We start from the raw sequence: 26,661 nt of genomic DNA, 5'->3' as shown, positions 1-26,661 counted from the left end.
TTGTCTCGTTTTTGATGAAATCAATTTAATTTGGTGCGGTGTGTAATGAGATGAAAACTTCTGTTCAGTTCGAGCCAATGATGACGCCATTAAGGAATATTTTAATGGTCAAGGAAATGTTTTGTTTCTGAAGTAAGGACACCATTCTATGTAGTGATTAACAGTAAAAGTACAGTAAATAATTCTTCACTGGCTCAGTAAGCACAGTCTGCTCAGCTCAAGAAACTCCACTGCTAATAAAGCTACATTTAAGATGCAGCGACCGGCTCTCCGTTTTAATGGTGACTGATGGAGGTCGCAGACGCATTATTGCTCGCAGTTCATCAAGTTAACTTTGCACATTAGGAAGTTGAATTAGTTTCCTGGAGATTCTATCAGCGGTAATTACAAGATGAGCAGAAATATAAAAGGCTATGGGAGTAGAGGGTTCAAGTGGTTTAACCCTTTGTTCTGCCTTCGGCGTCCGCAGCATATAAATAGGATGCACAATGAAAGGTGTGAACTTTGTGTAAACCATTAAAGATATTGAATACTTAATAAAAGCTGTATAGGAGACCATGACCAAGCCAACAAAAAAGAAGAAAAAGAATGTTTTATGTCCTTATTACGTACACGCATGCTTGATACCGTTTACATCTCCACTGCCGTTTGTCTATTTCCTCCCCTGCTATCATTCCATCTTTCCCAGCTTTTCAATTTTCTTGTTCCTCGTCTCGCCTGTCCACTGTTAGCTGCAGTGCAGATTGCAGTAAACCCAGAAAATCCTCTTCATCTCACAGCACCAATACCATCTGCACTCCGTCTGCCCTCGGCCACTTTTAACAGCTCCATGAGCCCTGCAGCATTTGGGACAGAAATGGATACCAAAATGCTAGCCACAAAATTTATACACAAACATAACACTACAGGGCATAGTGTGTGCTGATGTGTGGGGTCTCATATTTTTAGCTCTCCTGATCACAGAGTGTATGTGAAACTGATTTTATCACATTTAATTTGCAAATGAGGAACTTAAAATAATTCCACCAGAACTCGGTATAAAGCAGTAAACATTCTAATAAATGGAGACATTTTATTTGGCAACACGGATGCAGAGAGAGAGAAAGGCTGGAAATAGAATACATGAAGTTCTATTTATAGCTTTTGGCTTATGGATTTAGCTTTATATTAAGAGGTGATCTTTACTGTTGCAGCAGCACCACCATCAGTCACGGTTCAGCAACCTGGAGATGTTAGGCAAAAATAGAATAGGGCAAATAAAAGTATCGTGTTCATTCTGCCCTCGGGGGCCTTTTTGCATTTGATTTTAAAATGACCCAGAATCCAGAGCGCTTTGTAAGGGGCCAATGGCAATCTTAGCATTACAATTGATTACATGTTTGGCATAAACCAGCAATTTCCAGCAAAATACCTGCATCTGAATCTGAAGCACAGTGCTGGAGGTGTCATGATTTGAGAGCGCTTTCTCCAGCAGGACCTGAGCAGCTGACCATCAAAGAATGTGGATTAAGATAAACCCCAGCTGATGGTCTCTTGTAAATGCTGTGAGGTGTTATGAAACGACCTGATCAGGCATGAAATCCTCTAAGACCTCCCAGCTAAAAGTGAGAAAGTGAGATTGGAGACTGGGGATGGTTAAAAGAAGCATCTTGGTGTAGTTATCTCACTCAAAAGGTGTAATAAATACCCCATGGCTATTTTAGGTCAATTGGTCAGAATTGGCAGCATTAGTAGTTTAAAAATATTACCAACTATTTTGCGAGCAATTTTGAAGCACAGTTATAAAGACTTAGGTTGAACACTTTTGATTTATTTTATCGATTTACAAACAAAAATTTCATTTATGACCTAAAGTCTTTGCCAGCCCCACAGTGGATAAAAGGCAGCCAATACAAAACGGTGTGACAAAACCACCCAACTGTTCTGAGTGTTGGCAGGTGGCTTTATATGTAATTACCTAACTAGTAATGACCTGTAATGCTGAAGGAGCTACTGTGGCGGCAGAGCTTGAAGCCATAAATAAAAGAAATGGCAGCTTTCCTCCCTCGTCAAAAATTAGGAGCATTAATATTTAAATTGTCCAATAAATAAAGGTGGCCCGAAGGGAAAGAATAGGTGGAGTGGGTGATTGGGGTTAATGTACTTGAAGGAGAAAAGAAAAGAAAAAGAAAGGCCGGCTGCTGCCAAACTGTGGTGCCTTGCGAGGATGTTTTTACCTCTTGAACTATTCTCACATTTCCACTTCACAACGACAAGGTTCAGTGTCATGTAATGAACAGCTAGTGCTTTAAGTCTGTAACTTAATTTCAGTATAAATGCAGCCATTTAAGTCCAACACCAATGAACACACCAGGCAGTTTAGAATCAAGGTTATAAAGACAACTAAAGCAGGGATATGTTATAATGAAGTCCATCGTTTCAAAATGTCACAACTGTAAACATACCAAACCATAAACAACAACAAGTCAGGCAACGAAAAGCTTAACCAGACAAGCAGCCAAGAGGCTCACAGCGACTCTGGGTGAGCTGCAGACATTCAGACCTCAGGTTGTACAATTTATTGACAAGACAGCTATTAGTTGCACCTCATAACGGGAAGGAAAAAGTCCTGTTATAGGCTGCATTATGAGATATGGGCAGATGCTAAACACCCAGGCCTGCAGCAGACTGGTTTAGATCATATCGTGTTTGCATGTCTCAGTCTGAGTCCAGCAAAACTGGAACATTTTGGGTTTAAAAATAATGGAAATATTTTAGCGCTCGCTGAGAGCCGTCCCACCAACACAACTGAGCTCCAGTGCTCCTTACATTTTAAGACAGGTTTACAAGAAATCTAAAATAGTCACTTGTCAATCACTTACAAACTAAAACCAGGTGCTCAATCTGATAGGCCTACTTTTGTTGACAGTGAAATGCTGTGGAGATTCCTACAAATATTATATATTTGATAGAGCCTAAATAAAAATACAAAAGGGAATTAGAGCGCCTTTATTTATTTTAGATACTTTCATCTGATGTATTTTGCTTAAAGACATTGCTTGTCCTTAAGTGAAACCTTTATTTTTTTATTTCTTTTGACTTGAGAACGGCAGGAAAGAGGGATAGTTTCTCTATCAAAATGGGAGACTTGACAGCTATAAGTCCAGATATAAAGCCAACTGAAAATTGATCTTCATAGTTGATCACCACCCATCAGAACTGAGCTTGAGTATCAGAATTTAAGGCAGGCAAAGCTGGTAGAGTCGTACTGCGAAAGATCATTTCCCAATATCTTGTCTCAGGGGGGACTGAATACTTCACGGTTTTTCAGGGATTTTTTGTCAGAAAATTTGAAAATCAACTTTTCTTTCCTTCCACTTCTCAATTGTCCACTGCTTTTTTTTCTTACCTTAAAAAAAATCCTAAAAATACATTGAACTTCAAGATTGAAGTATCACAAAATATGGAAAAGAAGCATAAATAAATTTGTAATGCTGCATATACAACCAGAAATCTGAACTCCTCAGTAAGGAAACAGAAAAAAAGAAAAAAAAAACAAACAATGAACCACATTAATTTGCCAAATTATGATGTTCAATAGTAAGAATGGTCTTGAATAAAAGAGACGCGAGTGGAAAAAATGAGAAAGCACCCACCGCATCCTTAAAGACCGCCTTTGAAGTTACAGATGGTCAAACAGAGCCCTGAAATAATTGACCTTGGCTTTGTTTATTTGAGCCCAAACCCTCAAAGACGACCATCGAAAACAGCTGCCAGAGAGCGTACCTCAGTCTCCATGGAGACGGGAGACGTTTGACTCTGAACTTTCCAGGCTTATTACCAGGCGAGGAAAAGGGTTGCTGCTTTTCTCCGTTTGCCTTTTTTTTTCCACTTGTGGATTCACTGGAAATGTAAGAGACACTAAGGGAGAATATGAGAATATTAACACTGTCTGACTGAAACTCCTGGTCACAGATTGACTGGGAAACATAGAAGCAAACGAGACTAAAAGGGCAAAGAAAAATGACAGTTTAGTGGTATAAAAGTAGTGAGGCAGAAAGGTTAACAGAGGTTGCAAAAAGAGGGAGCAAACGTTTTCTTTAAGTCATATGAATCACAAAAAACTAAGGAATTATAATAGAACTATGACGTAAAGTTAATTGGTTGACTTAAAGGTTATGATAAACAGAGTAAAGAATCTGGAGATGAGGGCACAGACAGCCACTTGGGCACTGATCGAAAGCATGAAGGGCGTCGGACTAATGGAGCAGAAAATAAAAGAATCATGAGTCTTGAGGTTCTCTGCAAATCACAATCAGAACATCAAGGCTATAAAGGGAAAAAAATGGAGAAAAGAGGGGAAGTGAAAGGCCTGCGAAGCAAAGACAATAATCCTCCTTATTCTGATCACAGCTAAGGTCTTCCGTATTATTATCGGCATCTATAAATACTTTAATCATTGGAGCTCCATCAGTCTAGCTATCGTTTTTCTGAGTGCCTCTGTATGTGTAATCCAGTCAGACAGCTCGATTTAGCGTCATCAGGCTTACAGGGGCCCAACATTCCCACCCTGCTACCACCATACCCACCATCGGGTATGGTGGAGTCCAGTTTGGCTGTGATCTATTTCTGGCCTCTCTTCTCATCAGTTCTTCTCTTTATAGCCTCCTTCAGTGGCCGTAGCAGAATCCTAATGAGCAAAGAAAATTTACTGCTCTTCTTCCTCAACGCCCTGAAGAGCAGCCGCACTTTCCACTGGCATGCGCTGACGTCTTTCATGGACACGCTCCGATATCGAATCTCCACGTTGACGCAACCGTTGGTGCCGCGTTTTGGTTGAGCGGCAGAATTTCGGATACGTGTTGCACCCATGAAAACAGCTCGCCACATCCGCTCTGCCAATGGCAACAGCTTTTAGTAGAGGTAGTATGATGTGAGGTGGGATCCCAGTGGCTGGAATAACAAGGATGATCATGAGTGAAGACAGTCTAACTGCAGAGAGTTATAAAGATAAAATTCTGCAATCTCTGACAATCCCATGTCTGCTCTCTGCATTTTAAGAGACAAACCTCGGTCACCCTTATAGAGCGAGGTTCATCGGAGACTACCGCCAAAATTTGAGAGTGGAAAAGATTGAATGGCATGCCTGCAGTTCTGACTTCAACCCCATTTAACCCTTAATAGCTTGTCGGTGCTATTTTTGACCGAGTGAGCAACACAGCCATATTGGCTGATTTGTAACAAAGGGTGACAGAAGAAGCAGATTCCATCTCACATCAGTGAGTGACCGAGTCTGAGACCAGCTTGAGGAGGGGGCGACAGGTTGTTGTAGTGGCATACAATTCTCCCACACATTAATAATGACCCCTCTAGTCGAATAAATGAAAGAATCAAAATCATCAAAACAAAAATTTGCATATTTTGTGAGCTTTAGCATAGTATAATGTAATGGTGCCACACCATTTTTGGGGGTATTGAATACCTCTGCGTAGGTGCAGTGTAAAAGACATGCTGAAACTTTTCTGCATGATTTCTTGCGCTTCATTTTAAGAGTCTGACATTTCTGTGGTTCTGTGTGTGAGAACTGTGATGGTGTAATGATGGTTATGGTAGCAGTGTCACTGGACGGAAAAGAAAATTACTTTCAATACCCAAACAATGTCCAATCTGAGATAGAAAAGAAAAAGTTTGTTGGTTAATTAATTTAATTAGCTTAGAGAGGGGCAAAATGTGCTGAAGCAAACAGCCTCAAAATAATTTATCCCAGTAGTTGTGTCTGGATTTAATATTTCAAAACATTTTCTGTGCCCCAGAGCTGTTTACGCTGGATAAATTATTAATCCACAGGATGTAGTTAGAGATAGATATGGTTATCAAACCATTTTCCAATATAATAAACCACAAGGCGGAAAAAATAAGCACAAATAATACAAATGTAGAATAATGACAAGCTGAGTTTGTTCCACCAGTTTTAAGAGAGGGAAACACTCAGAGTGCAGTATTTTCACAGCATGGTTGTCTTCAAGATTTCTCGTCTCATAGCCGCGGGTTGTCCATTATTAATGCTGCATATTTACCTTTGAACAGAAAAGCTCAAATTCCCTTCACTCACCAAAATGTGAAAAGCTTTTAAAAAAAAATAAACGCTGAAAATTGTCTGAAAATGTAAATGTTTGGACTGTTAAGCTCCTTTTCCTTTGTTAAGCATCACTCTGGCTGGTTAATGTCCAATTCGGTTCCCAGCCAAGGTGGGAGTGTCTCCATTAGCATCGTGTTGCTCACCGTGTGAATGTGGGCAGGAACATGGGAGGGCCGTGAGGACACAAGATCTGTGGCCAATACTCCGCTAATGTCGTTTGCAGCTGAAATCTTCAATGGAGAATATCGAGGTTGTGGTTTTGGTGGTTTTAAATAAATGCAGATATTTGACTTTGTATAGAAGAAACAATCAAAAATGCCAAGTACTTAGTAGATCAATGTCTAAAATGATGCTACATCTCATCCTGTATTTGGGTAGTATCATGGCTGACACAAATTAACCCAGATATTTCATTTTGCCTTATTGAAATTCATTGCTTGCCCAAATAATGAAATCATTCAGATTAGCCGATTAGTTTGCTATAGTTACAAATCTATCTATATTGTGGCTCTTTTTTTGTTTTAACATGTGCAATCTTTGGAATTATGTAATGCAATCAAAAGATGTACGCCAATATTCACATATGAACTTCACTGAAAAGACAAATCCAAAGATTTTTCTTTGGATTTTTGCTACATAGTTTCAGAGTTTCAAACCAGCTGGTGCAAAACTATAGCTCTGACAAAACTTTGGCCAGAGCTGCACTGTGATTTGACTTTGATTTGACTAATTTATAGATTAAAAAAAAAAAAAAAAACAGCATTTAGACCAATGAACACTTAAATTAAACACTGATCAGTTTGCACAGTATTGCTAACTTGTGTTAACGCAGCTGACATTTAATAAGTATAATTGAAGTTCACAGTTTTAGCCAATTCAGAAAAAAGGATTCTAAGGTAAACTATAACCACAACACCCAAGTAAAAAGTGGTGTTGTACAGTAAAAGTGGAGCTACATGGACATTTTGTGTCATTGTTAATGTTAGACATTAGTAGCAGCTTTTGTAGAATAAGCAAAATTAACAAAAGTAATATATATTTTATAGTAATAGTCATTACTCTCATCATAAATGCACACAAAATCTATTTTGTATTACATTATGTAGAGACAATTAGCATTCTGTAGCACAAACACACCATCTTATTTTTTTATAGTAAGTGTCGGGATACTATAAAGCATTTTAACTATCTTTTTCAAAATATGTTTGAAGAGCACAGCATATATATATGTTTAAGTTTCTTATTGTGAAGGTCTGAAGGACACTGAGGACATTTGCTCACTTTTGCTGTTATCAATGTATAAATACAGCTGTTATATATTTATGTACAGTTGGTCCTTTGTGGTGGGTGAACCATCACTGCTTTAGTTTAACTTATCTCTGCTTCTGTCTGTTGACATGTCTGAGGCAACTGAACAACAATAGATTAAAAAAAAAACATTGTCCAAAGTGGAATAAGTAGTAAATACAATTTCTCTCCATTTTGACAGACCCTCAAAACATTCTAATCCTTCACAATCTAATATTTTATCACGCACTCCTAGAAAAGTCAACCACGCTATATAATGACACATAGCATGGTTGGCTATAAGCCCTGTATGATGCAGTATTACTAAAATAATAACAATAAGGAAAGCTTGTGTAAGACTTTCACTCGTCAGATATTCTTCTTTTTTTTTTGTAAGTCTAAACCACTTGGAGCTCTTTTCCATATCTGGCATTTTCCACCCATAATCTGACATAATGCCAACACATTTCGGCAGCACTTCCATCTATTGCATCAGTGTCTTTAGAAGCGTTGGCCGGACTTGCATCACCGTCTACAGTGGTCGACTTTGCTTGCAAATGGTAAGAAAAGTTCCACAATATTGTTATTGCACAGAGTTATGCTGCATGAATCAGCGGATTTGCTTGGGCAACGTTGCGTAGACAATCATTGCACCTTCTGAACATGTCTTTTAGATGGCTGTGAAAACAGAGCACCTTCCCACCACCACTGGTTCCTTTGTGAGTGTCATAGCTTGCAGAGCAAAAGCAGTAGAAGAGCAAAATGAGAGACACAGCACGCATGTAAGCAGCAAAACATGCAGCACATGTTTGTGGGAAAACAAAGCCAGGGTTGTGAGATCTGTAAACCATGCTGGCTCGCACGCCTGTCATTGCCGCCTTATTTACGCTCAGATTCTTGTTTGGGATATTAATCTATTCATTTTTGGAAATTAATAATTTACAGTGTGATTTACAGTGCATTATTATGTTTTAGGGCAAAGATTGACATATAAAAGGAACAGTCATTAAAGCTAAATAAAAAATAAAGGGCTTTATTACCTCTCTTCTTGAGTTTTATGTTATAGATACCCTGAATTTTATATATGTATTTTCATTAAACTGAACTGACAGTGACACCATTCGGAGCTAATGCTTTGAGACGGAAGAACTCCAAGAGGACCACAATCAATGAATCAATGGTTCACTTCTGAACAATTCTGGCATCAGAGCAGACCTCGAGGTGAGGATTAAGCCTGTTGTATGTGGATTTTTCACCAGGGGGATGGGAGTCCCTGCTGGTAAAGATCGACCGTCTGTGAGGTAATGGACTGTATTCCACCTCACAAGTCATTATGACGGCCATCAACAGCTGCCTTTTCATCCGACTCTGTAAGTAAGACGTGCAAAGAGGAAACACAGATCGCATTACGAGCTGAAATGTGCAACATGAAAAGGTTGAGCCTTCTTGGAAAGCTGTCAGGGAATTGTGAAGCGTCCAGAGACGTCCGTTTTGAGGGTCTTCTTATGGACTGTGGAAGCAAATATCTAGTTTAGCAATCTGAAAAACTGAAAATCTAATATCAGATGCTTATTTCTCAGGATCTAACTGCATGCTAACAGTTCCTAGGATATACTAAGGAAGATCCAGAGACAACATGCCAAGCATACTATATATAGTAGGAACAAGGACTTGTTATTCACACAAAGATAACATTTGCAAGTAAAAAACGAGTTAAGACTTCATAATTAGATTTTAAATAATCATGTGCAATGGGAAATGGATGTAAAAACCCGTCATTTTGTTTAATACCAGCTTTGTCTAATGCCTCCAAACATTATGATGGTGTAACATGTACTGAAAAGTCTCAGTGTTGAGACTTTCACAAGTCTAGGTTCACAACAATATTGCATTTACCAATAGCTTTAACAAAAGCCTTAGCTGCTCATTAAAGAGATATAATATTTCCCTTTGATTCATGTGAAAGGTATGCTAAAAGGATTGTGACACTTTTAAATGTTTTAAAAGTGGAGTTTCATAGTTTCAGTACAAAAGATTACCATCAATTGATCCGTAAGTTGGAAAAGCAAACTAGTTTATCAACAACCATGACCTTAAAATACAATATGGCTTCTAGGGCAGAACAATATATCAAGTTGCAACCGCCACTGTAATATGTGCAGATTATAGCAATCGCAAAGTACTGCTTTGATACAATATTTGGTAGTTTACTATAAGTCTTATACATTCACATTATATATTATTATGTATGTTTTTGCAATACATATGTTGAATATATGACTAAGGTCAACTTTAACAAGTAGACTTATCCCTCAGTCCTTTGTTAAAGTGACATATCAATAATATATATGGTCATTTAGATGAATTGTAACAGTTCATTTCCAATACCTGATGTATGTTTTGAATAAATTGTATGCTAAAGTAGTAAGTGATATCTTCATACTAATATAGTTATGATGACTACCTGTGCTCCTTGCTTATCCTGTGCCATCATTTTGGGTTCTGCATTTTAAATTAACCATATTTTAACCACAGTCAAAATTGCCTTTTTAGGTCTCCTTAAATAAAGTATTTTATTGTAATACTTGCTACAAGCATGACATTGATGAAGCAGAAAGTCTGGATATAAGCTACGAGCTGTCAACTTAAAGCGTCGTCTGGATGAAGGATTAGGACACTAAAGGTGAGAGATGACTGACACTTGGAAAAAAAAAATCCTCCATCAGCTTTGTTTTGAACTCAGAATGAACTCTCGGCTTGAGCAGACTTAAAAGTCATTCGATAGAGATGAACCATCATAGTAAATGGCATTACCCGACTCCCGATGTCTCCGATTAAAACGAACATCTAAACTCCAAATAAGCTAAACCAGAACATACAGAGTTGTATGTAGAGCGAAACAAATAATTAAACATGATTTTTTTAGACGTCAGACAAGCAAAAAAAGCTGATAGGCTAAGAGGAAAAAGTACATCTCATGCGTTTGTAAGCGAGCTGCTCTGCTAAGATGCATCTCAGTAGAGTCTTTTTCAACCATAGGCCTATTTGGCTTGTAAATATGTAAAACTGAAAACCTGCAGACGTTGTTTACGAAAGCACAGGGCAGGTTGTGCAAGGCTGGAAGCTAAAACCCTCAGCAAGCACTGCATAATTCCACACAACGCTCTACAACAGGTTTAATCCGTTTGACTTTTTTGTCACACTAATGTTTTGTTTCAAAGTCGTTTTCAAGTAATTATTTCCTGTGTATGTGGGGGGAAAAAAAAGCTCTCCAAACCAACCTGGCCAGAGTGAAAAAGAAGCTGCTTGTGGCCCCCTTTGGGGTCATCGGGGACTCTTAAAGTCTAACATCTAATATGTACCAGTGTCCGTATAATGTCTGCTCTCAAACAATTAGACTGCACTACACCAAGCTACAGAGCAGACACACTGTCCAGATCAATACCATAAAATAAAATAATGGGGCAGATCAATGAGTGGAATACGTCTATACATATGTCAGACTTCAAGTGAGGTTGGGAGAGACCAAAGCCTTTACTGCTCTGTGTTATGTGTCCTCTTTATAGGGCTAGGTGAACGAACACCGATAACTGTAGCCTAGCAACCCTTAGTGAAAGATGTATTAGGTTGTGACAACAAAATATTCTATAATTGTTTAAATGTTGATGAAATAAAATATTTTTGTCAAGTCTGAATGTGAAGGTCTTGTAGAATATACAGATTTAATTTAATAATTTAATAAGTTTTTGTTGTTTCATTTTATCCTTTATTTTCTACTTGATTTTTACCTCCTTTTCATTTGATTTCGTTGTCATCTACTGGATATCAAAACTTTATTATTCTCTGAGGCTTAATGCTTTTTTATATACATATATAAAATAAACTGGTTTTATGGCGTATGCAATTTACAAACTAATATAAATTACCACATTACATAAATTTGTTGCAAAAGCCTCACATAAGGGAAAGATAATAAAAATGAAAAATTAACAACCTTCACACACGCAGATTTATTTTTAAATGTAAAATCTTGCACTGCATTTGTGGTAGAATACAGATTGCAACTAAAAAACATCACTTCAGTCAGTCAGAATTAATAGCACAAAATCTACGGATGAGATAAATTTGCGAGAGGAATTGTCTGGTGTGAAAAAGCCAACATGCATCATCTCTTGAATTACAGCTGGAACGGCCCGCCGTCCTCCAAAGGCTTCAGTACATCCGTAAATTAAATTGTGTAAATATTTGTGCAGCAGAATTTCCTCTTCTTTAGAGTGATGCCAGGGCTGTGATGAAACACACATCTGCTCTCCATTACTCTGCTGGTGTCGGCCTCAGTCTGGCACTGCCACTGCCCCTCCTATCATCTGTAAACTTTATCCAATTTGTCAGCGTTGGCATAAACACGGTTCGCAATCCTGCCTTCTCTTTTCCACCACACACACCCCTCACACACCCGCCCTGTCCTCCGGCCCTGACGCAGTCCGTCTGTGCCCCTAGGCCTAGCGATACCTGATGGTGGGGCCCACCTGCCACCACCGTGTCATGAGCAGCTCCCTGGTCTGCCTCTGCTGCCCAGCAGGCACCAGCTGGCTGGGCAGTCTGCACTCTCATATATGGATGACGGGAGGCAGGACGATCACTCTTATTAACAATGACTGGACTTGACAAACTGGCCAAGACAAGCAGAGGCACAGAATGTATCTGAATAGACTTTTGTCATGATTATTACAAAAAAAATGTAGAAAAAAAGTTGAAGAGGGCATTACCATTATGCCTGATTTAGAATGGATTTGCAATTGTTGTTGCAAAAAATTACAGATGTTTAAAGTACCGACACGGTGGAGCTAAATCTACATGCATGCTATGGTTCTCAGCTTTTTAAATTAAGTCCTGAAATCCTTTTCCTTCCACTTTATAGTTATGTGAAAAAGTTAGAGAATTTTATTTTTCAACAACGTCTATATTGGAAATATCCAAAACCTAAGTATCAATAATTACGTGTACACTGAAATGGATACTCAAAAGGGGCTATTACACAAAACAACTCATAAGGTTCCATTCTTATGCAAATTCCTCCTGTATTTAGCTCCCATTATGAAATATTACACTGGAAATTGTCACTGACAGATAAATGCATTTTAATTTATAGACCTCTGGTTCTCCAAGACCAGCAACGGTTGGTCATTTACTCCCTTAGCAGAAGGATCAAAGCTCAAACTGTTAATTCAGATCAAATAGAAGATTACGACTGGCAAGACAAAAAAGGTTCAAGCGAATGCTGTTTTATAGACTATAACACAGCAGGACTTTTCCGTGCTCATATGGGCCAAATACACTTCAGTGTACGCGTCTCAAAACAGCATAGTATCGTTTTGGATCATGATCTACAAAAAAAACTCCTGAGTAAATGGAAGCAAGACAGTGGCTAAAATACCAATTACATGAACTGCTGAGACTGTAAAGAAACCTTACTTTCAAAAAGTCTGAAAAAAATCAAATTCTCACTTTAAGAAAAGACAAATTCCACACTGGCATCAGCACAATGTTTAGTTTACCTTAACAATAAGCTCTTATAAAAACCTGATGTATTTAGATATAATGGGGGAAATTACGTAAGCACTCAGAAACTCAGTACCAAGCACAAAGTAGGAGGTAAATGGGAGTGCTTTAACATCCTGATAAGTATTTCAGTACCAGCTTTGCATGTGAACATCTTCACTCCCACTTATGCTCGTCTGTAAACATTGGATGCCATTTGATTTGGGACAGAAGCATAGAAATCTAAGCCCTTTTCCCTGAGCAATGTAGTAATTTCAAAGCGGCACCTCACCAACACTTGGAAACAAATGCACATCTCCCTCGAAAGGTCCATCTGAGCTGGTGGAGGCAGTTTGACACATGAGCAGAGGCTTTAAAGAATCACTGATCCGAGATTCCACTCCATTTGTCAGCTTCTAAATGGCTGCAGTGGGACGTGCGCAAGAAGATATCTGACCCAAGACCAGCCCGTATGTCTGAAAATGCTCATGGGAAGGACAACGACTGAGCAAGGAGGGGAAGCAACTCTCATCTGACCTACCTAGACCCAAAATAATCTCAGCCTATTGTGAAGAAAATGCTGTTGTATTGTCCGACTCGAAATGAAAGAAGTGATAGCAGAAATGGTGCGAAGGGCTTAAAAAGGACAAAGTTCGCCGGCGTTAAAATGTCTAACAAGCAACATCAACAAACATTTATTACTTAAGTCTTTGACAGAAGTGCATTCATCTCTCAGTCTATGACAGTATATCCTTAAAAATGAGAACGTTTGACACTGAACTGCTAGTTTTTCAATTATGTTCACATATTACTCAGCTACGTGGGGTACGCCTCACATCCTCTCCATTAACATTTTGAACTGCTGCCATCAGGAAAACGGAACCGCAACATTAAACGCAGAATCGCCCGACTGTCCCAGACTAATACCCCAGTGAAACCACGGCATATCTGCCTTTTATTTAATTGGACTTGGAAGACATGACGCCGTGAGAAAATATTGCTCCAGTGTCGCCTTAAGGCCTGAACATTCCTCTGTGCATCTGCTGCTTGTTCTTAAACGAAGTACCACTCTGACGAGGTGATAATGGTTGTTTACACATCGTTTACTCAGAAGAAAAAGACATTTTCTCACCAAGCAGTTTTCACTTCGTTGTGAAAAAATTTGCCAAACAGTATAATCTTCCCATATTGCATTTCTTAACCTACATTCATGGTTGTTTTTCTTCTTCTGCTGCTAATGACCATGTATGTATTTACTGCCACCTTCAGTATGGAAGTGTTGGTGTCGTTGCGACTCGTTTGATCACAAAAGTCCGAGTCCCTCATTGGTTGACATAGATGGTAAAATGTATGTTAATTTATGTTACAGTCCTTGTGGTCGAGCGGACAGTAGAGGGGAAACATGAACTGGCCCCTTCTGTGCTTTCGACACTGTCGCATACAAAATCTGATCAAATAAATCAGGTTGCCATGGCAAACCCTGCTACACTGCATTAATGGGGCACAGTGCTACACAATCAGCTACAATTGAGATATTCTCCAAATGACCCAATAATTACAATGCATAATGTCTCTTATGCCATGTTGTTTCCATCTAGAGATTCACTCACTAGTTGTGCTGAATGCTTGACACTGGATCTGATTTTTTTTCTTTTTTTATTAATTATCTGACAAATGAGAAGTTCTCGTAAAGCACTGAAATGTAAATCGCAGTCCGGTGTATTAAAGCATGCAGAACCGCTGCGGATTCTACACCCTTATTCCCACACAGCTACTATTCAGAACAGGAGGGCATCAGAGGCGACACGCATACTTCAAAGACAAGACGGGGGCTTTGAGTTCCATAAAATAGCATTTAATTCGTTGTGTTTTGATCCAAGTCACAAGATATTTGTAATATGCCAGCAGAAATGGCAAGAGAGCAAAACAGTGTGACAGCGCCTTTGAAGTGCTGAACTGCTGATTAGATACAGCACTTTATATTAGTACACTTTTTGTTTTCATGTGTTTTTTATCTTTTGTGTTTGTGTTACGCCAATGAAATTTTTTTCAGAAGGCTCTGTTGAATATTATGAAGGAATAATATCTATAATTTTCTTTGGTGCTCAATAAGATTATCAATCGATTAAATTTCAAATCTATACATAGATTTACAGTTTTCACAATGATCATACACACTGATAAATTTAAAAAAAGGCAGTATAATGCAGGTGAGTCTCACCTCGTACCTCTAACCTCACCGTTGCTACAACGTTATGGCATAATGAATGACTGGAGATTGAATTTTAGATATGCCCACAGCATTTCCCCAACACAACCACCCACCTGGTTGTCACATCACATCATTCCAAACCCACTGTGGGGGCTTTATGTCTGACAGGCTTACAGTTTCTTTATATTCTACACTATGAGTTGTATTTCAGGACCACAGCACAAACCTATCAGCTCAGAGTGGAGGTTCGCCAACAGGGTCACTTACTTTGCACTACATCCCACAATACATCCAACTACCTGCAGCTCCCATGATCAGATCCCAGTATAAGTGGCAGCAACCACCTATTTTCTATGAAAGAACATGTCTATGCAAACATGTTTAATCTGTACCCTGTGGTGTATAAATAAACCAAGTACTTGTTTATATTGTCCAGGAAACTCTACATGTAGCAATGGATGCAGTGGAAACGTAATGACCTTCACCAACCACCATCACCCACAGCTGCACCGTTGTATCAGATAATTAACATTTTAATTAGCTGTTTCTGAATTCTTAGTGCACAGATGCAAGGATCTTGCAAACAGTGAACAAGTGACACTTCTTTTTACACTTTCTCTCTCCATACCCTCTGCCCAGAGTTTTGTAAAACACAGCTCAGCATTTGCACTTCATGGCATTTGAATACAAGCAATGTCACCTACAACTGAGGACACATGCTACAGCCATCTGCCGCTGTGTGCTGGTGCTAGCTTTTACTTTACAGGATGAGAGGACTAAAAGGACGAAGGCCAACCTAAACTTACACTTGCCTGAAAACCACTCAAACTTATGCTACTCAAAACATCAATTGTACACCAGAAACCACATATCTAAGAACTCTGCTGCACATTCAAAGTCAGTGTTAAATGTGGACAAACCCACCAAAATTATTTGTTTTTTTTCTAAATGCCGGAGATTTGAGAATCAATATGGGGAAAATGTAATTTTTTTTTTTTTTTTTTCAATTTAGAAACTAAAACAGATTCCCTTAAATGTTTTTGGATATCTTTTCAAAAGCATATCAGAACAACTTGTTGGAATTTTTGGCCTATTTATCGCTGATTGATGTTTGTAGGCCACTTCAAACATCACAAATACCTTCATAGCTCTGCCCACAACTTTTCTATTGGACAGAGATAAGGGATTCCTGTTGACCAGTCAGAAACATTGACTTCGTTGTCCTTAATTCATGCTATAAGAAAAACTAAGTTAAAGCTTGTTGCCAAGTTTTAACTTCCTGGATGTTGTTTTGAGACACTGCTTCAATAGCTCAGCACAAAGTTATTTCCTCCAAATACCATCTTATATGAAGTGCACCAGTCTCCCTGATTACCTAATAACACCACAACATGATACTGCTACTGCGGTACATCAAAGTTATGATGATGTTATCATCCTCCAATGCCAGCTTGCATCACTCAATACTGATATGCTTTGTAAGAAAAAAAAATAATTACAACCTCCAGCAACATGCTCAGGTTTCAGCAGTAATAATCTTAACGACTTGTATCATTCTCCTTGATATAAAACCTCAGTAGGGTGTAAAATTCTTATATGGGTTGATTCAGAAAGTCACAGCACTTGATTCAAGAAGATGACCAAGGTTATGCTTGCCAAAGGCAGTTGCGGAAAGTCCAATTTTTGTTGCACTTTTGGGCACTGCTTTGATGAGTAACCATCTGTTGGGTGACTCTGTAAAATAAATGACAATAAAATGTGCCATAGACATAAAACCTGAGGAGGACTATCATTTTCTTACCCTCACACAAGTCATTAAGTTTCTCATCTCCATACAGCAGACAAATAGGGAGCCATTTCCAGTGACAAAAACATTAATGGGATTTGATGCCACTTTCACGGTTTTGGGGTAATTCACCACAGGCTGTTATGACTGTTACAGATTCCACTTTCTTGTCTCTTTGTTTTTCAGTCACACAGCAGGCCTTTTTCTTGTCCCAATGCATTAACAAAAGAGAGCAGAAAAGAAAAAAAAACAGCAGAAAGAAAGACAGAAGTACTAAGGCGGACAAAGGTAATGCCAACCCAAACCTACACCCTGGCAGAGGAGACAAGTGACAAGGGGAGATGAAATTCATCAAAAAAAGCTCTAAACTGTGCTTGGAGAATTTTCTACACTTGAGTGAACCTACAGAGACTCTGACAGGATTCCAACTTGACCATAAATGAAAACAACATTTCTGCCCGAGGGTTTGATGCAGTCGAGCCAGTCAACAAGACTTGGTTGTTTGAGCATCCAACTGTAAACCATTTTCAACAAACCAGGAGAAAGCTAAAGCGCTGCATAACTTGGTTATAGACGTCATGTTTTTGTGACACTGTTCCATCTAGGTGTAAGTGTCTGACTTAATTTATATCCATAATACAGAACAAAGTGTCCAATCACTCACAAAGCCTCTGATTGTTTACATTCCAGGCAATTTCTGGTAAACTTCATAGTGTTGAATTGGAGCATTACAAACACAGACAAGCATTAGTGATTGGGTAAAATGTAAAACATCACAGTTGTTTTAATCGTGTAAACCAGTATGAAATGCCTCATTTCTAGAAGTGTGTCACACAAATAAAACTACCTTGCCTATGTTGATGTCAGTGAGACCCATTAAGGGCTTACCCATGGTGGGGACACTGATAGAGAAAATGTTTCCGATTTTTGATTTCCTATTAGTTTGTCACCATCCTCCCAAACACTGAGCACCAGAAGTTTGCAAGGAAGAGTTCAAACAAGGCTGGTGCATTTTGAAACAAATAATAAAAGAGTGATTGAGAGAAAGCTCACATTTTTACTGTAAACTGATTTTCTCTTCCTAAGGTTACAAATGGTGCGTTTCATTTGTGGTGGACACAACATAGTTGAGGTCCAGAGTGAGACTCGCCATGAACTGAAAGACTAATAGCAGACTGGAGCTCACTCCAAACATTATGTTTTTGTAAAACTGACAAAAATTTCTTCGTCAGAGTATAAATGGAACAAATAAAAATGTCTTAAAAGAAAAAAAAAAAGAACATTGTGTTACAACTACAAATGTTTTGAGCATATTGTATTTTTGACACATGAGCTACTTTAAAAGATTACAAATCCAAAATCATTTTCTCTTTTACTGCAGCATTGTCAATGTTAACTCTGAGCTTTTCCGATCTTTAAAAACATCTTAACTCAAAAATGAGTTAAGATGACACTGTCATGTCACCGAGATGCCACATCACTTTAGACTTTAGAGAGTCTGTGGAAAATTCAGACGGATTTCCGTTTCTCAGCAAGAATACTTTAAAAGAGATGGTGCATTTATGCACCTCATATTCAGAATGGCTTGGTTCTCACAGATGGAGGCAAGGATTCAGTGTCCCTCTCCCACTGTGAAGTGCCAATAGATTTTGCCACACACCAGCTGGAGAACAACTTCACCTCAAAGTCTTGTTCTGACTGATGGGTGGTCACAAAACCACTTTTTCAAGATAGATGCTTCCGGTTGGAACAGGCTGAAACAAGAGATGGTGCGTCCACTTCAAAGTTTCAGGGAGTTTTCACATAATACAGGTGTTATGCTTCATATTTGTTTATTTAAATAAAGATAAACACCAACGAAAGGCACAGTTTGGGCCGGGCGAGTTGTTAATGTGCAATGCAACGTTTTACAAATGGCAAACAAAGCAGAAGAGTTCAAACGCTTCACACCAACAGTGAAGCGTAGTGGCAAACCTGATTAATATTGATTGGGTTAATATTTGTGCAGCCACAGAACCTGAAGAAATAGAAATTGAAGTCATTGAGCCAGCACCAAATTCCCCTCAACCTCTTCTGTATACATGTATTATATTTATTCTTGGTCCAAGACTAATATTTTGTGTATTATATTTGATATGTGAATCTGCCTGTATGAAAGCTGTAGGATGGTCGTAATGAAATGGAATGAGGATCCTGTGCAGGTAGCAGAATTGTTGAGAAAGAAAACAATCAAATGCCACGAACCAATCAAAGCTCAGACCTGGATATGAATGAAATGGTTCAGATGGATCTCAAAAGAGTTGTTCTTGAACAGATGCCACCTCCCCGCCCCAAATCTCAATATGTTGAGAAAAAAATGTAATAATGACTAATTCAAATTTTCTCCCAAGTAATTTGAATGACTGACAGAGTCATAAAGAGGACAGCTGTTTTGAGAGCTGCACATTACAGTATGAAAGGTAAACCTTCACAAGTAAAACAAGGATTTATTATATAAAATAAAGGTAAGAATAAGTTCCTCTTTAATATAATATGTAAGAATATGTTTTTTTTTTTTTTTGTTTGTTTGGTTTTTTGAGAGGCACATGCCAAAGCATGTCTGTGCTCAGCAGAACAGCAGCGATGGTCAGAAACAGAACAGAAATGACATTTATCTTCACACTTCAAATTACAGTTTTAGTCCCAAACAGACATTTGCCACCATGGTGAGTTACCCAGTGGGCTGGTAAAAGAGCACTTTTAAAATCTTCGACTGTCCATTTGTTAGATGTCCAAACTACTGCAAACGTGCAACATGTCCCCCGAAATTCTGTTCACACTAGATAAATCACCATGCGAAGGCTCACTTTCCTAATTTTGGCCATGGAAATGAACATGACCATTGCCAGTTACAAGTTTCAAACCCAAGTGACATGGAAAATTTGTAAAAGGGTGCCCTAGGAAAGTAAAAAAAAAAAAACGAGCGCACATTAGCTGTTATTCACCAATTCTTATATTTATGTAAATACCTTGTACCGACAGAAACATATTCCGCCATGCCCTGATGTGAAATGTTGTCAAACTGAAAGTGGGAGGTTTACCATGAATACAATTATCTGCACACCATCAAAAACACATTCCTGAATAAGTCCCTTTTTGCCAAACACTGAGACGAATGTAACATGCAAATGCAAACTCCATAGGCAGTAAGAATGAAATTAAGGTCAGCTGGTTTGCTGGAAAGGTTAGTGCAGCGTGTAGAGAAGGGACAGAGTTCCCCCCCAACGCACCTTCTCTTGGGATTTTCGGTTTTACCGGCTGTGCAATGAACCATCAACCCTAACCACACACCTGCTTTTCCAACACAGCCACTTGTGATAAATTACCTTACACTCCTATCCCCAGTTGTTTATGCTATACACCCAAAGCTTTACGGAGCCGCTGGAAGAGAATGGGGGTTGAGAGCAAATTGCAAGAAGTGGGTGTGAAGTAGAACAAATAAAGGAGTTATTGACTAGGGACAACAGAAGATGTTCAGAACAAAGAGGTCAAACAAAGGCAAGAACCAGCAATGAACAACTCTGTGCATTACAAATTTGAATATTCATAGATATTCTCATAGATCACAGCATAATATTCTCATCTCAAGCATCATTTCAGTTAAGCCAGCGAGCAGAAACAATGGATGGTGACATCAGTGATCAAACCCTCCCAGAGGAATTCTTATCATCCCTTGCATTGACACACACACACACGCACACTGCTATGGAAACAGCAGGAATGTGGACGTGCATCAGTGTTAAAGGGATGATACAACAGCACACAAAGCAGAGACAAAGGCACTGAAAACAGAGCTGACACCACTCAAAACTGCCTCCCGATCAGCTGAGTAAGATGACCAGCTTTCACATTTTCCCTGATTTAAAAAAAAGAAAGAAAAAAAGCAAACCAGGGGTCATCAGAGGACTGAGAAACTCACCGACAGCAAAAACAGAAAGTTAAACTGTTTTCACATGTAGGGAAGGAAATACCGCAGGTCTGTTGGAGAGCTTGATCTCGGAAGTGTCAGAGGGAGATGTTGTTTCACAGCAGAGCCAAGGCGGACGGACCATATCCGATCCCTCGGTTCACTGTACCAGCTGACTGCTATGGAAACAGCAGGAGTTGCTGCGTATGTGTGTGTGGTAGAAGTTTAAAGGAGCTGTGAAACCCATTTCCCTACATACTCAGGGGACGAAGACAATCACGCATCAATGAAGAAACTCTTGCCAACATCTGTTACGCATATAGATGTCAGAGTGAGTATATAAGTTTAAAAAAAACGGGACAAAGCAGCTGCAGCATGCACACATATTAAGAGGACAGACTGGGCAGCCATTCAAACGGCCTGGTAACAGTAACCCACAGCAACCCGAAATCCAGCCCCCTTTCCTTCTTCTCTCAAAAGACACCGATCGTCTGTCCAGCTAAGGGAGAAGTAGCACACAGAGTAAAAAGAGGTTGTAACTTTACCCACTCTGCCTCGACACAAGTGCGCCACACACCCCCAACCTCCCTCCACCTTCAAAAGTTCAAGGGGTTAATTATACAACACGAGAATGGATTTTGGGAGACCCGAGAGCGGACACGAGTCAAACAGAAACCTCTCCCCCGATCTCGCACAATCCAGCCGCTCTCTGATTCTAAAATAAGCACTTTCCCCTCACGAGCGGCGACACTTTGCAAGCCGGATCTGGAGGGCACTCACTCTTCTCCACATTCTTGCAGTCTCTCAGTACACGACTCGGGCGGGCTTGCATGCCCCGAGAGGCTCGCTTACCGTTGTGGTTGTGCTGCACCGTCTCCAGCATGCTGGCGGAGGAGTCCGTTGCCCCCAGCTCAGCGAGTCTGCGGCTGGTGGCGCTCAGCTCAGACCGCAGGTTGGTCACCTCCTGGCTGGCCGACTGAATGGCCCCATCGATGCGCTGGGCCAGCTGCTTGTTGTCATCCATCATTTTCAGGATTTTTGCCTGGGGGACAGAGGGGAGTCCAAACACGGTGTCATGCTGACAAGTTGACCATTTCCTGACAATGGTCAACTTGTTTTTATTTTAAGGCATAAAATCCTTCTCTCTCAGTTCTCTCACTCTTTTCTGCTCATTAAAAAAAAAAAAAACCCGCAAACTTATATCCTCTGAGCTGTTTGTCCTTTGCAGTTAAAGAGACGCATCTGGTTCAGGGGGAATGTGTGTTTGCAGGAGGGAGTATACATTTCAGCAGAGATGGTGTGTGTGCGTGTGTGTGTGTGCGTGTGTGTGCGTGTAGGTGTGTGTGTGTGTGTCAGTGTGAAAGCATGCCTGCGTGTGTGCGTCTCTGAGAGCTCCGTAGCGGCGTGTGTGCGCTTGCGTGTGTATGTGTGTCAGAGAGCCAGCACTGCCCCAGTGAAATGTGCACCCCGCAGCTGACTGTTGAAAGGACACAGAGCATTGAAAGATGACAAGAACGTTTTTAAATGGACTGTACCATTTGGAGAGAAAGTTAGAGGGGGGTGTCGGCTATTCCATGGAAATGCATGGAAGCCAGGGCTCCTCAGCACAGCTGGTTTTAGGAGATAGTGACAAAGGTTTGTGTTTTGCACTAAAACGATTCACAGTAAGGTCCTATAATCCAATCTGAAATGAAGTACTGCAGCTTTCCTCTTTTGTCTGAGTATACTGCATGGACCTCCTGTGGTGGCCTCATAAACAAAAGGAAGGAAATCATTAGTTTTGACAAAGAAGCAGTGGTGACGAGAAAAACAATAAGAGTTGAAGATTGTATCGCGGTGTCACAAATACATTTTTAATGTTCTGCTGAAACTCAGGAATGTTTTAACTCGGCACAAGGCGTTTTATTTTTAAATGCATACATGTATAGGTTTCTCTCAGTCCATCTCAAAGCTGTTTAATGGGGTTTTATTGTTGGTAATAAAATGGAGTGAATTTACATTAAAAAAGTCAAAGTATTTGCTTGTTTCATAAAGAGCTATCCAGTTATCGTACGACTGTCTGTTGAAATAAGTCAACGCAAATAATATGAGATCCACAAGTAAATGCTTTAGGTTTGACATCCTACATTTATTTTTTTGAGAGAGTTATAAGAAGTAGTTCTAAAATTGGTTCCCCGCTGTGCGGATGGAGTCAGTTTTGTGTTGCAGCATTTCGCTTGAAAAGAGAAACGGCGACAGAGAGGCAGACAAGACAAACAGCAGACACTTTAAAGCTGCAGTATGTAACATTTATAAAAATTTGTTTTTTTACACATTTGTTATTCTTGTCACTATTGTCATGGTATGGGAGATTATCTGCAAAAAACATATCAAGCTCCTCAACCTGCTCCCAGTGCTGCTTTTGCTACCTGCAGAAATACACAACTCTTGGTCAAAAAACAAACAATTGGAGGCAGGTGGAAGGTCTTGGCACTGTCAATCAACCTCGGGTATGCGCTGCTTAATAGTGGCAGAGAAACAACTTACAGTTTATCCGCCGTCATCGGATTGTCAGTACTAACCCTCTAAAATGTCTCACACTGTGGGTCTAAAGTTAACTTTAATTTTTTTTCAGTTCATCCAAGGACTACTCACCATGTGGGGTGTATGTTTGCACTGATCCCAAAGCAAAATGATATCATGTTTGCCTTTAACTGTATGTGTGTTTTAAAAAGACTTTTATCTTTAAACTAACTCACCAGAATGTGGGATCAGGTTTTCCATCGTGAACGAAGGAGCCAAGCGCTTCTTTCCACCTCAGGATATTTTTTTCCACTTAAGCATCAAAATGTTGTTTTACATTGATAGACCCACAGTCAGTTTCTTGGCTCTAGCCAACACACAAGCTGATAAAACATATCAGAGCTAAAATGTTACTCCAAGTGATCCATCTGCAGGCCTCGGGGGGGAAAAATTACCAAGTGACAACCCAGCTTTAATCTGACATTAGGTTGCCAAAAACATGCGCACTCACTCCGCAGTGCAGCTGGGTAACCCGTCCTGCCATGTGTTGAGTGGAGGTTAGCCACCATGCTGCTTAAGCTGGAGGAGCGGGTGACTGCCGCGTGCTCCCGGAAATTATTACAGTAGCCTGAGGCGCTCTGTGAATGTGACTGTGCGCCTGAAGGTCAGAGACTGCGCTGCACACAATTGAATTGTCTCATATAAAAGTTAATGGGCCGCCAACAGCAGTAAGTAAGCAAAGAAGACGGGAACAACACAAACACGCTCGCGACACTTCATCCATCTGCCCAGGCATCCCCCACCCATCTGTAAGTGAACGTCACGTTATTTATAGACGACCCCGGTGCTGTGTGCGATACACCGGTCACAAGGGACGACGGACACAGACATGCAGGCAGGACGCGGGGGAGGGCAACATACCTTACATTAAAGGACTAATAATCCGGTTACTAGCTCATGTTCATGATTTAAACTTTTTGTAAACACAGAACCATTTGAAGTACTTACATCGTTGATGCCTTACAAAATTATTCATTCTCCTTGAACTTTTTCACCTTGTGTCATGTTACAAGCGTCAACATCATTGCATTTTATAAGAATTTTTATTGATTGACCAATTCAAAGAAGAGCTTAACTGTGAAGTGGAAAGAGTGTTTTTTTTTTTTTTTTAGTTAAATCCATCATTAGAATGATGGATTTAACAGTACCCAGTATCAAGGGTTATTTTATAGTTAGGTGGTTATCTTCATTTGGTTTTATTTAAGGGTATCAGAGTAAAGGGAGTAAATATACATATGAATACCATATTTTGAACTATTAAAATTGAAATGTAAAGCATTTTTCCTTCTCCTTTCTGCTCCACTACACAGGTAAGTACTTTTTGTTTTTGACGCTCATGTAAAATCCCACTAAATTACATTGAAGTCGTTTTGTATAATCTACCAATACGTTGCTCGTCTTCTTCTTTCATCAGAGAAAGATGTTACTATGTTAGAAGGATTTGTCCAAGATGAAAGACCTTACAGAATTGCATTTTGGTTCTCTTTTGGAAAAAAAAAAATGTTTCGCAAACTTTTCAAACCAGACTGCAAAATACAAGTGGACTTCAAGTCAAAAGGAAGCTGAATCATGCTTTTATCTTTTACATGGACACCCCTTCAACTAATTATGATAAATACTGTATATCCTCCATCTCCTGTCATCGCAAAGCAAAGAGAAAAATGATTAAAAACTTGTCGTTTGATTTGATTGGTTGATGCGGGTGGAGAGCTGCGCCTCGTTCTTGTGGATGTGTGTTGAAATCTGTTTCTTTGTGTTTAGCACATAAGTGGACCTTTGTAGAAAGGTTCTTTTTCTGAGGTCTTGAATGTGTCTGCTGATCAATGAAGTGAATCAGGACATGAAGGATAAGTAATTAGGGGGTGTGCTGGGGGCTTTAGATTAGCATATGAATAGTGAAAGTCGGGAGTGGAATCAGCGCGAGCCATTCTTCATTGTCGAGCAGCCGAGGGGGCATATGGCATGTCTTTTCCAGCAAAGTTCCCTGATTTAACTAAAAGTCGCTTAAGAAAGTTATTGTACTCAAGTCTGTGTGCAACACTTTTTCTGCATGGCTGATCTCAATTGTGCACTTACAGCAGAGGGATTATGTTGCTAAGGATTAAACCAGCAAGAACACTTTACACTGGCTGTGTGTTTGTTGCCTGGAACTGGTATACAGCGATTTCAGCTGCTGTGGCAAAACAGCAACATATAAACAGAGCATCTGTTGCCATTCAACCTATTTTAACCGAATGCATGTAGAAGGTAACATTTCTCTTTGTTTTTAAGCCCAAAAGTAAAAAAAACAAAAACAAAAACAAACATTCAAGCTTAAAATTGATTTGGGATAATATTTCAGTTTAAACTCTAAAGGGAAGCACCAAAAAAAAAAAAAAAGGGAAAGAGGGTTCTTTAAAAATCAAATGTAAAATATTTTAAAATAACTACTGACCTGGAAAAAAAAAAGGCTTTCTTAATTGTATTTATAAAACAAGAGAAAGCGTTCACACTTTATCATCTCACATCAGTACGACAGCTCCAGGTGAAATACAGTTGCCACTTTGAGAGGCTTAATTAATTACAAACACTCTAAATGTGTAAATGAAGAGCAAATAGAGAGGAACTGCTAACTTGCTCTTTCCACAACCGTTCAAAAATTTTAAATCTGGCAGAAAGAAGCAGTGAGACACTCTGGTCAAAGCCGTTCACTTGGGATCTAAGAAAGGACAACTCTGTGTAGAAGTGTTTTCCGGCACGTTACATTTCTTCAAATAATAAATCTTGAATCCAGCAGTTATGTTTGTTTACAAAAATAAAAGCCATACTGATTTAGAAAACCATTACAAAGTGATGGTCAAAAGACTCCTGGACTGCCAAACGTCTACAATAAGCAAATACCTTACATCCATTTGTACTAATTATTTAACAGCCTATCAAAAAGCACCATGTAATAAGCTTAAACAAGATACAATTCCAGGTGCTTATCTCAAATAGTGTAACAACTATAACTCACAGAAAAAACTCAAGTTAAAAAACAAACAAAACAAAAACAAACATTTTTCATTATCTTTCAGATATCTAAAAGTCTCCTACAGCATGCAGTGATTTCAGATTCCAAGTCTCAGAGTTGGGGGATGTTTACATAGAGCTTAATGACACCTACACAACAATTTGTGAGAAGTCATTCAGACTGCCTCTGCATTGCAGAGTTCATGGGCTGCACCAAA

The 26,661-nt window shown here is 39.4% G+C and overlaps 1 protein-coding gene across 3 annotated transcripts in view; it reads right to left on the bottom strand.

The window, feature by feature from the left end:
* Positions 1-26,661, bottom strand: part of LOC103138958 (kazrin-like) — a 158,618-nt gene that overhangs the window by 106,920 nt on the left and 25,037 nt on the right. For all 3 annotated transcript variants that reach the window (XM_007553374.2, XM_007553375.2, XM_016672115.1), the window contains exon 2: positions 21,743-21,932. In XM_007553374.2, the coding sequence (XP_007553436.1) occupies positions 21,743-21,932 (190 nt within the window). The remainder of the gene's footprint in view (positions 1-21,742; positions 21,933-26,661) is intronic.

Source organism: Poecilia formosa, unplaced genomic scaffold (assembly GCF_000485575.1).
Source record: "Poecilia formosa unplaced genomic scaffold, Poecilia_formosa-5.1.2 Scaffold56, whole genome shotgun sequence".
NCBI classification, from domain to species: domain Eukaryota; kingdom Metazoa; phylum Chordata; class Actinopteri; order Cyprinodontiformes; family Poeciliidae; genus Poecilia; species Poecilia formosa.
Note: the sequence above shows the minus strand (reverse complement) of the source record. Positions and strands in the feature narration are given on the sequence as shown.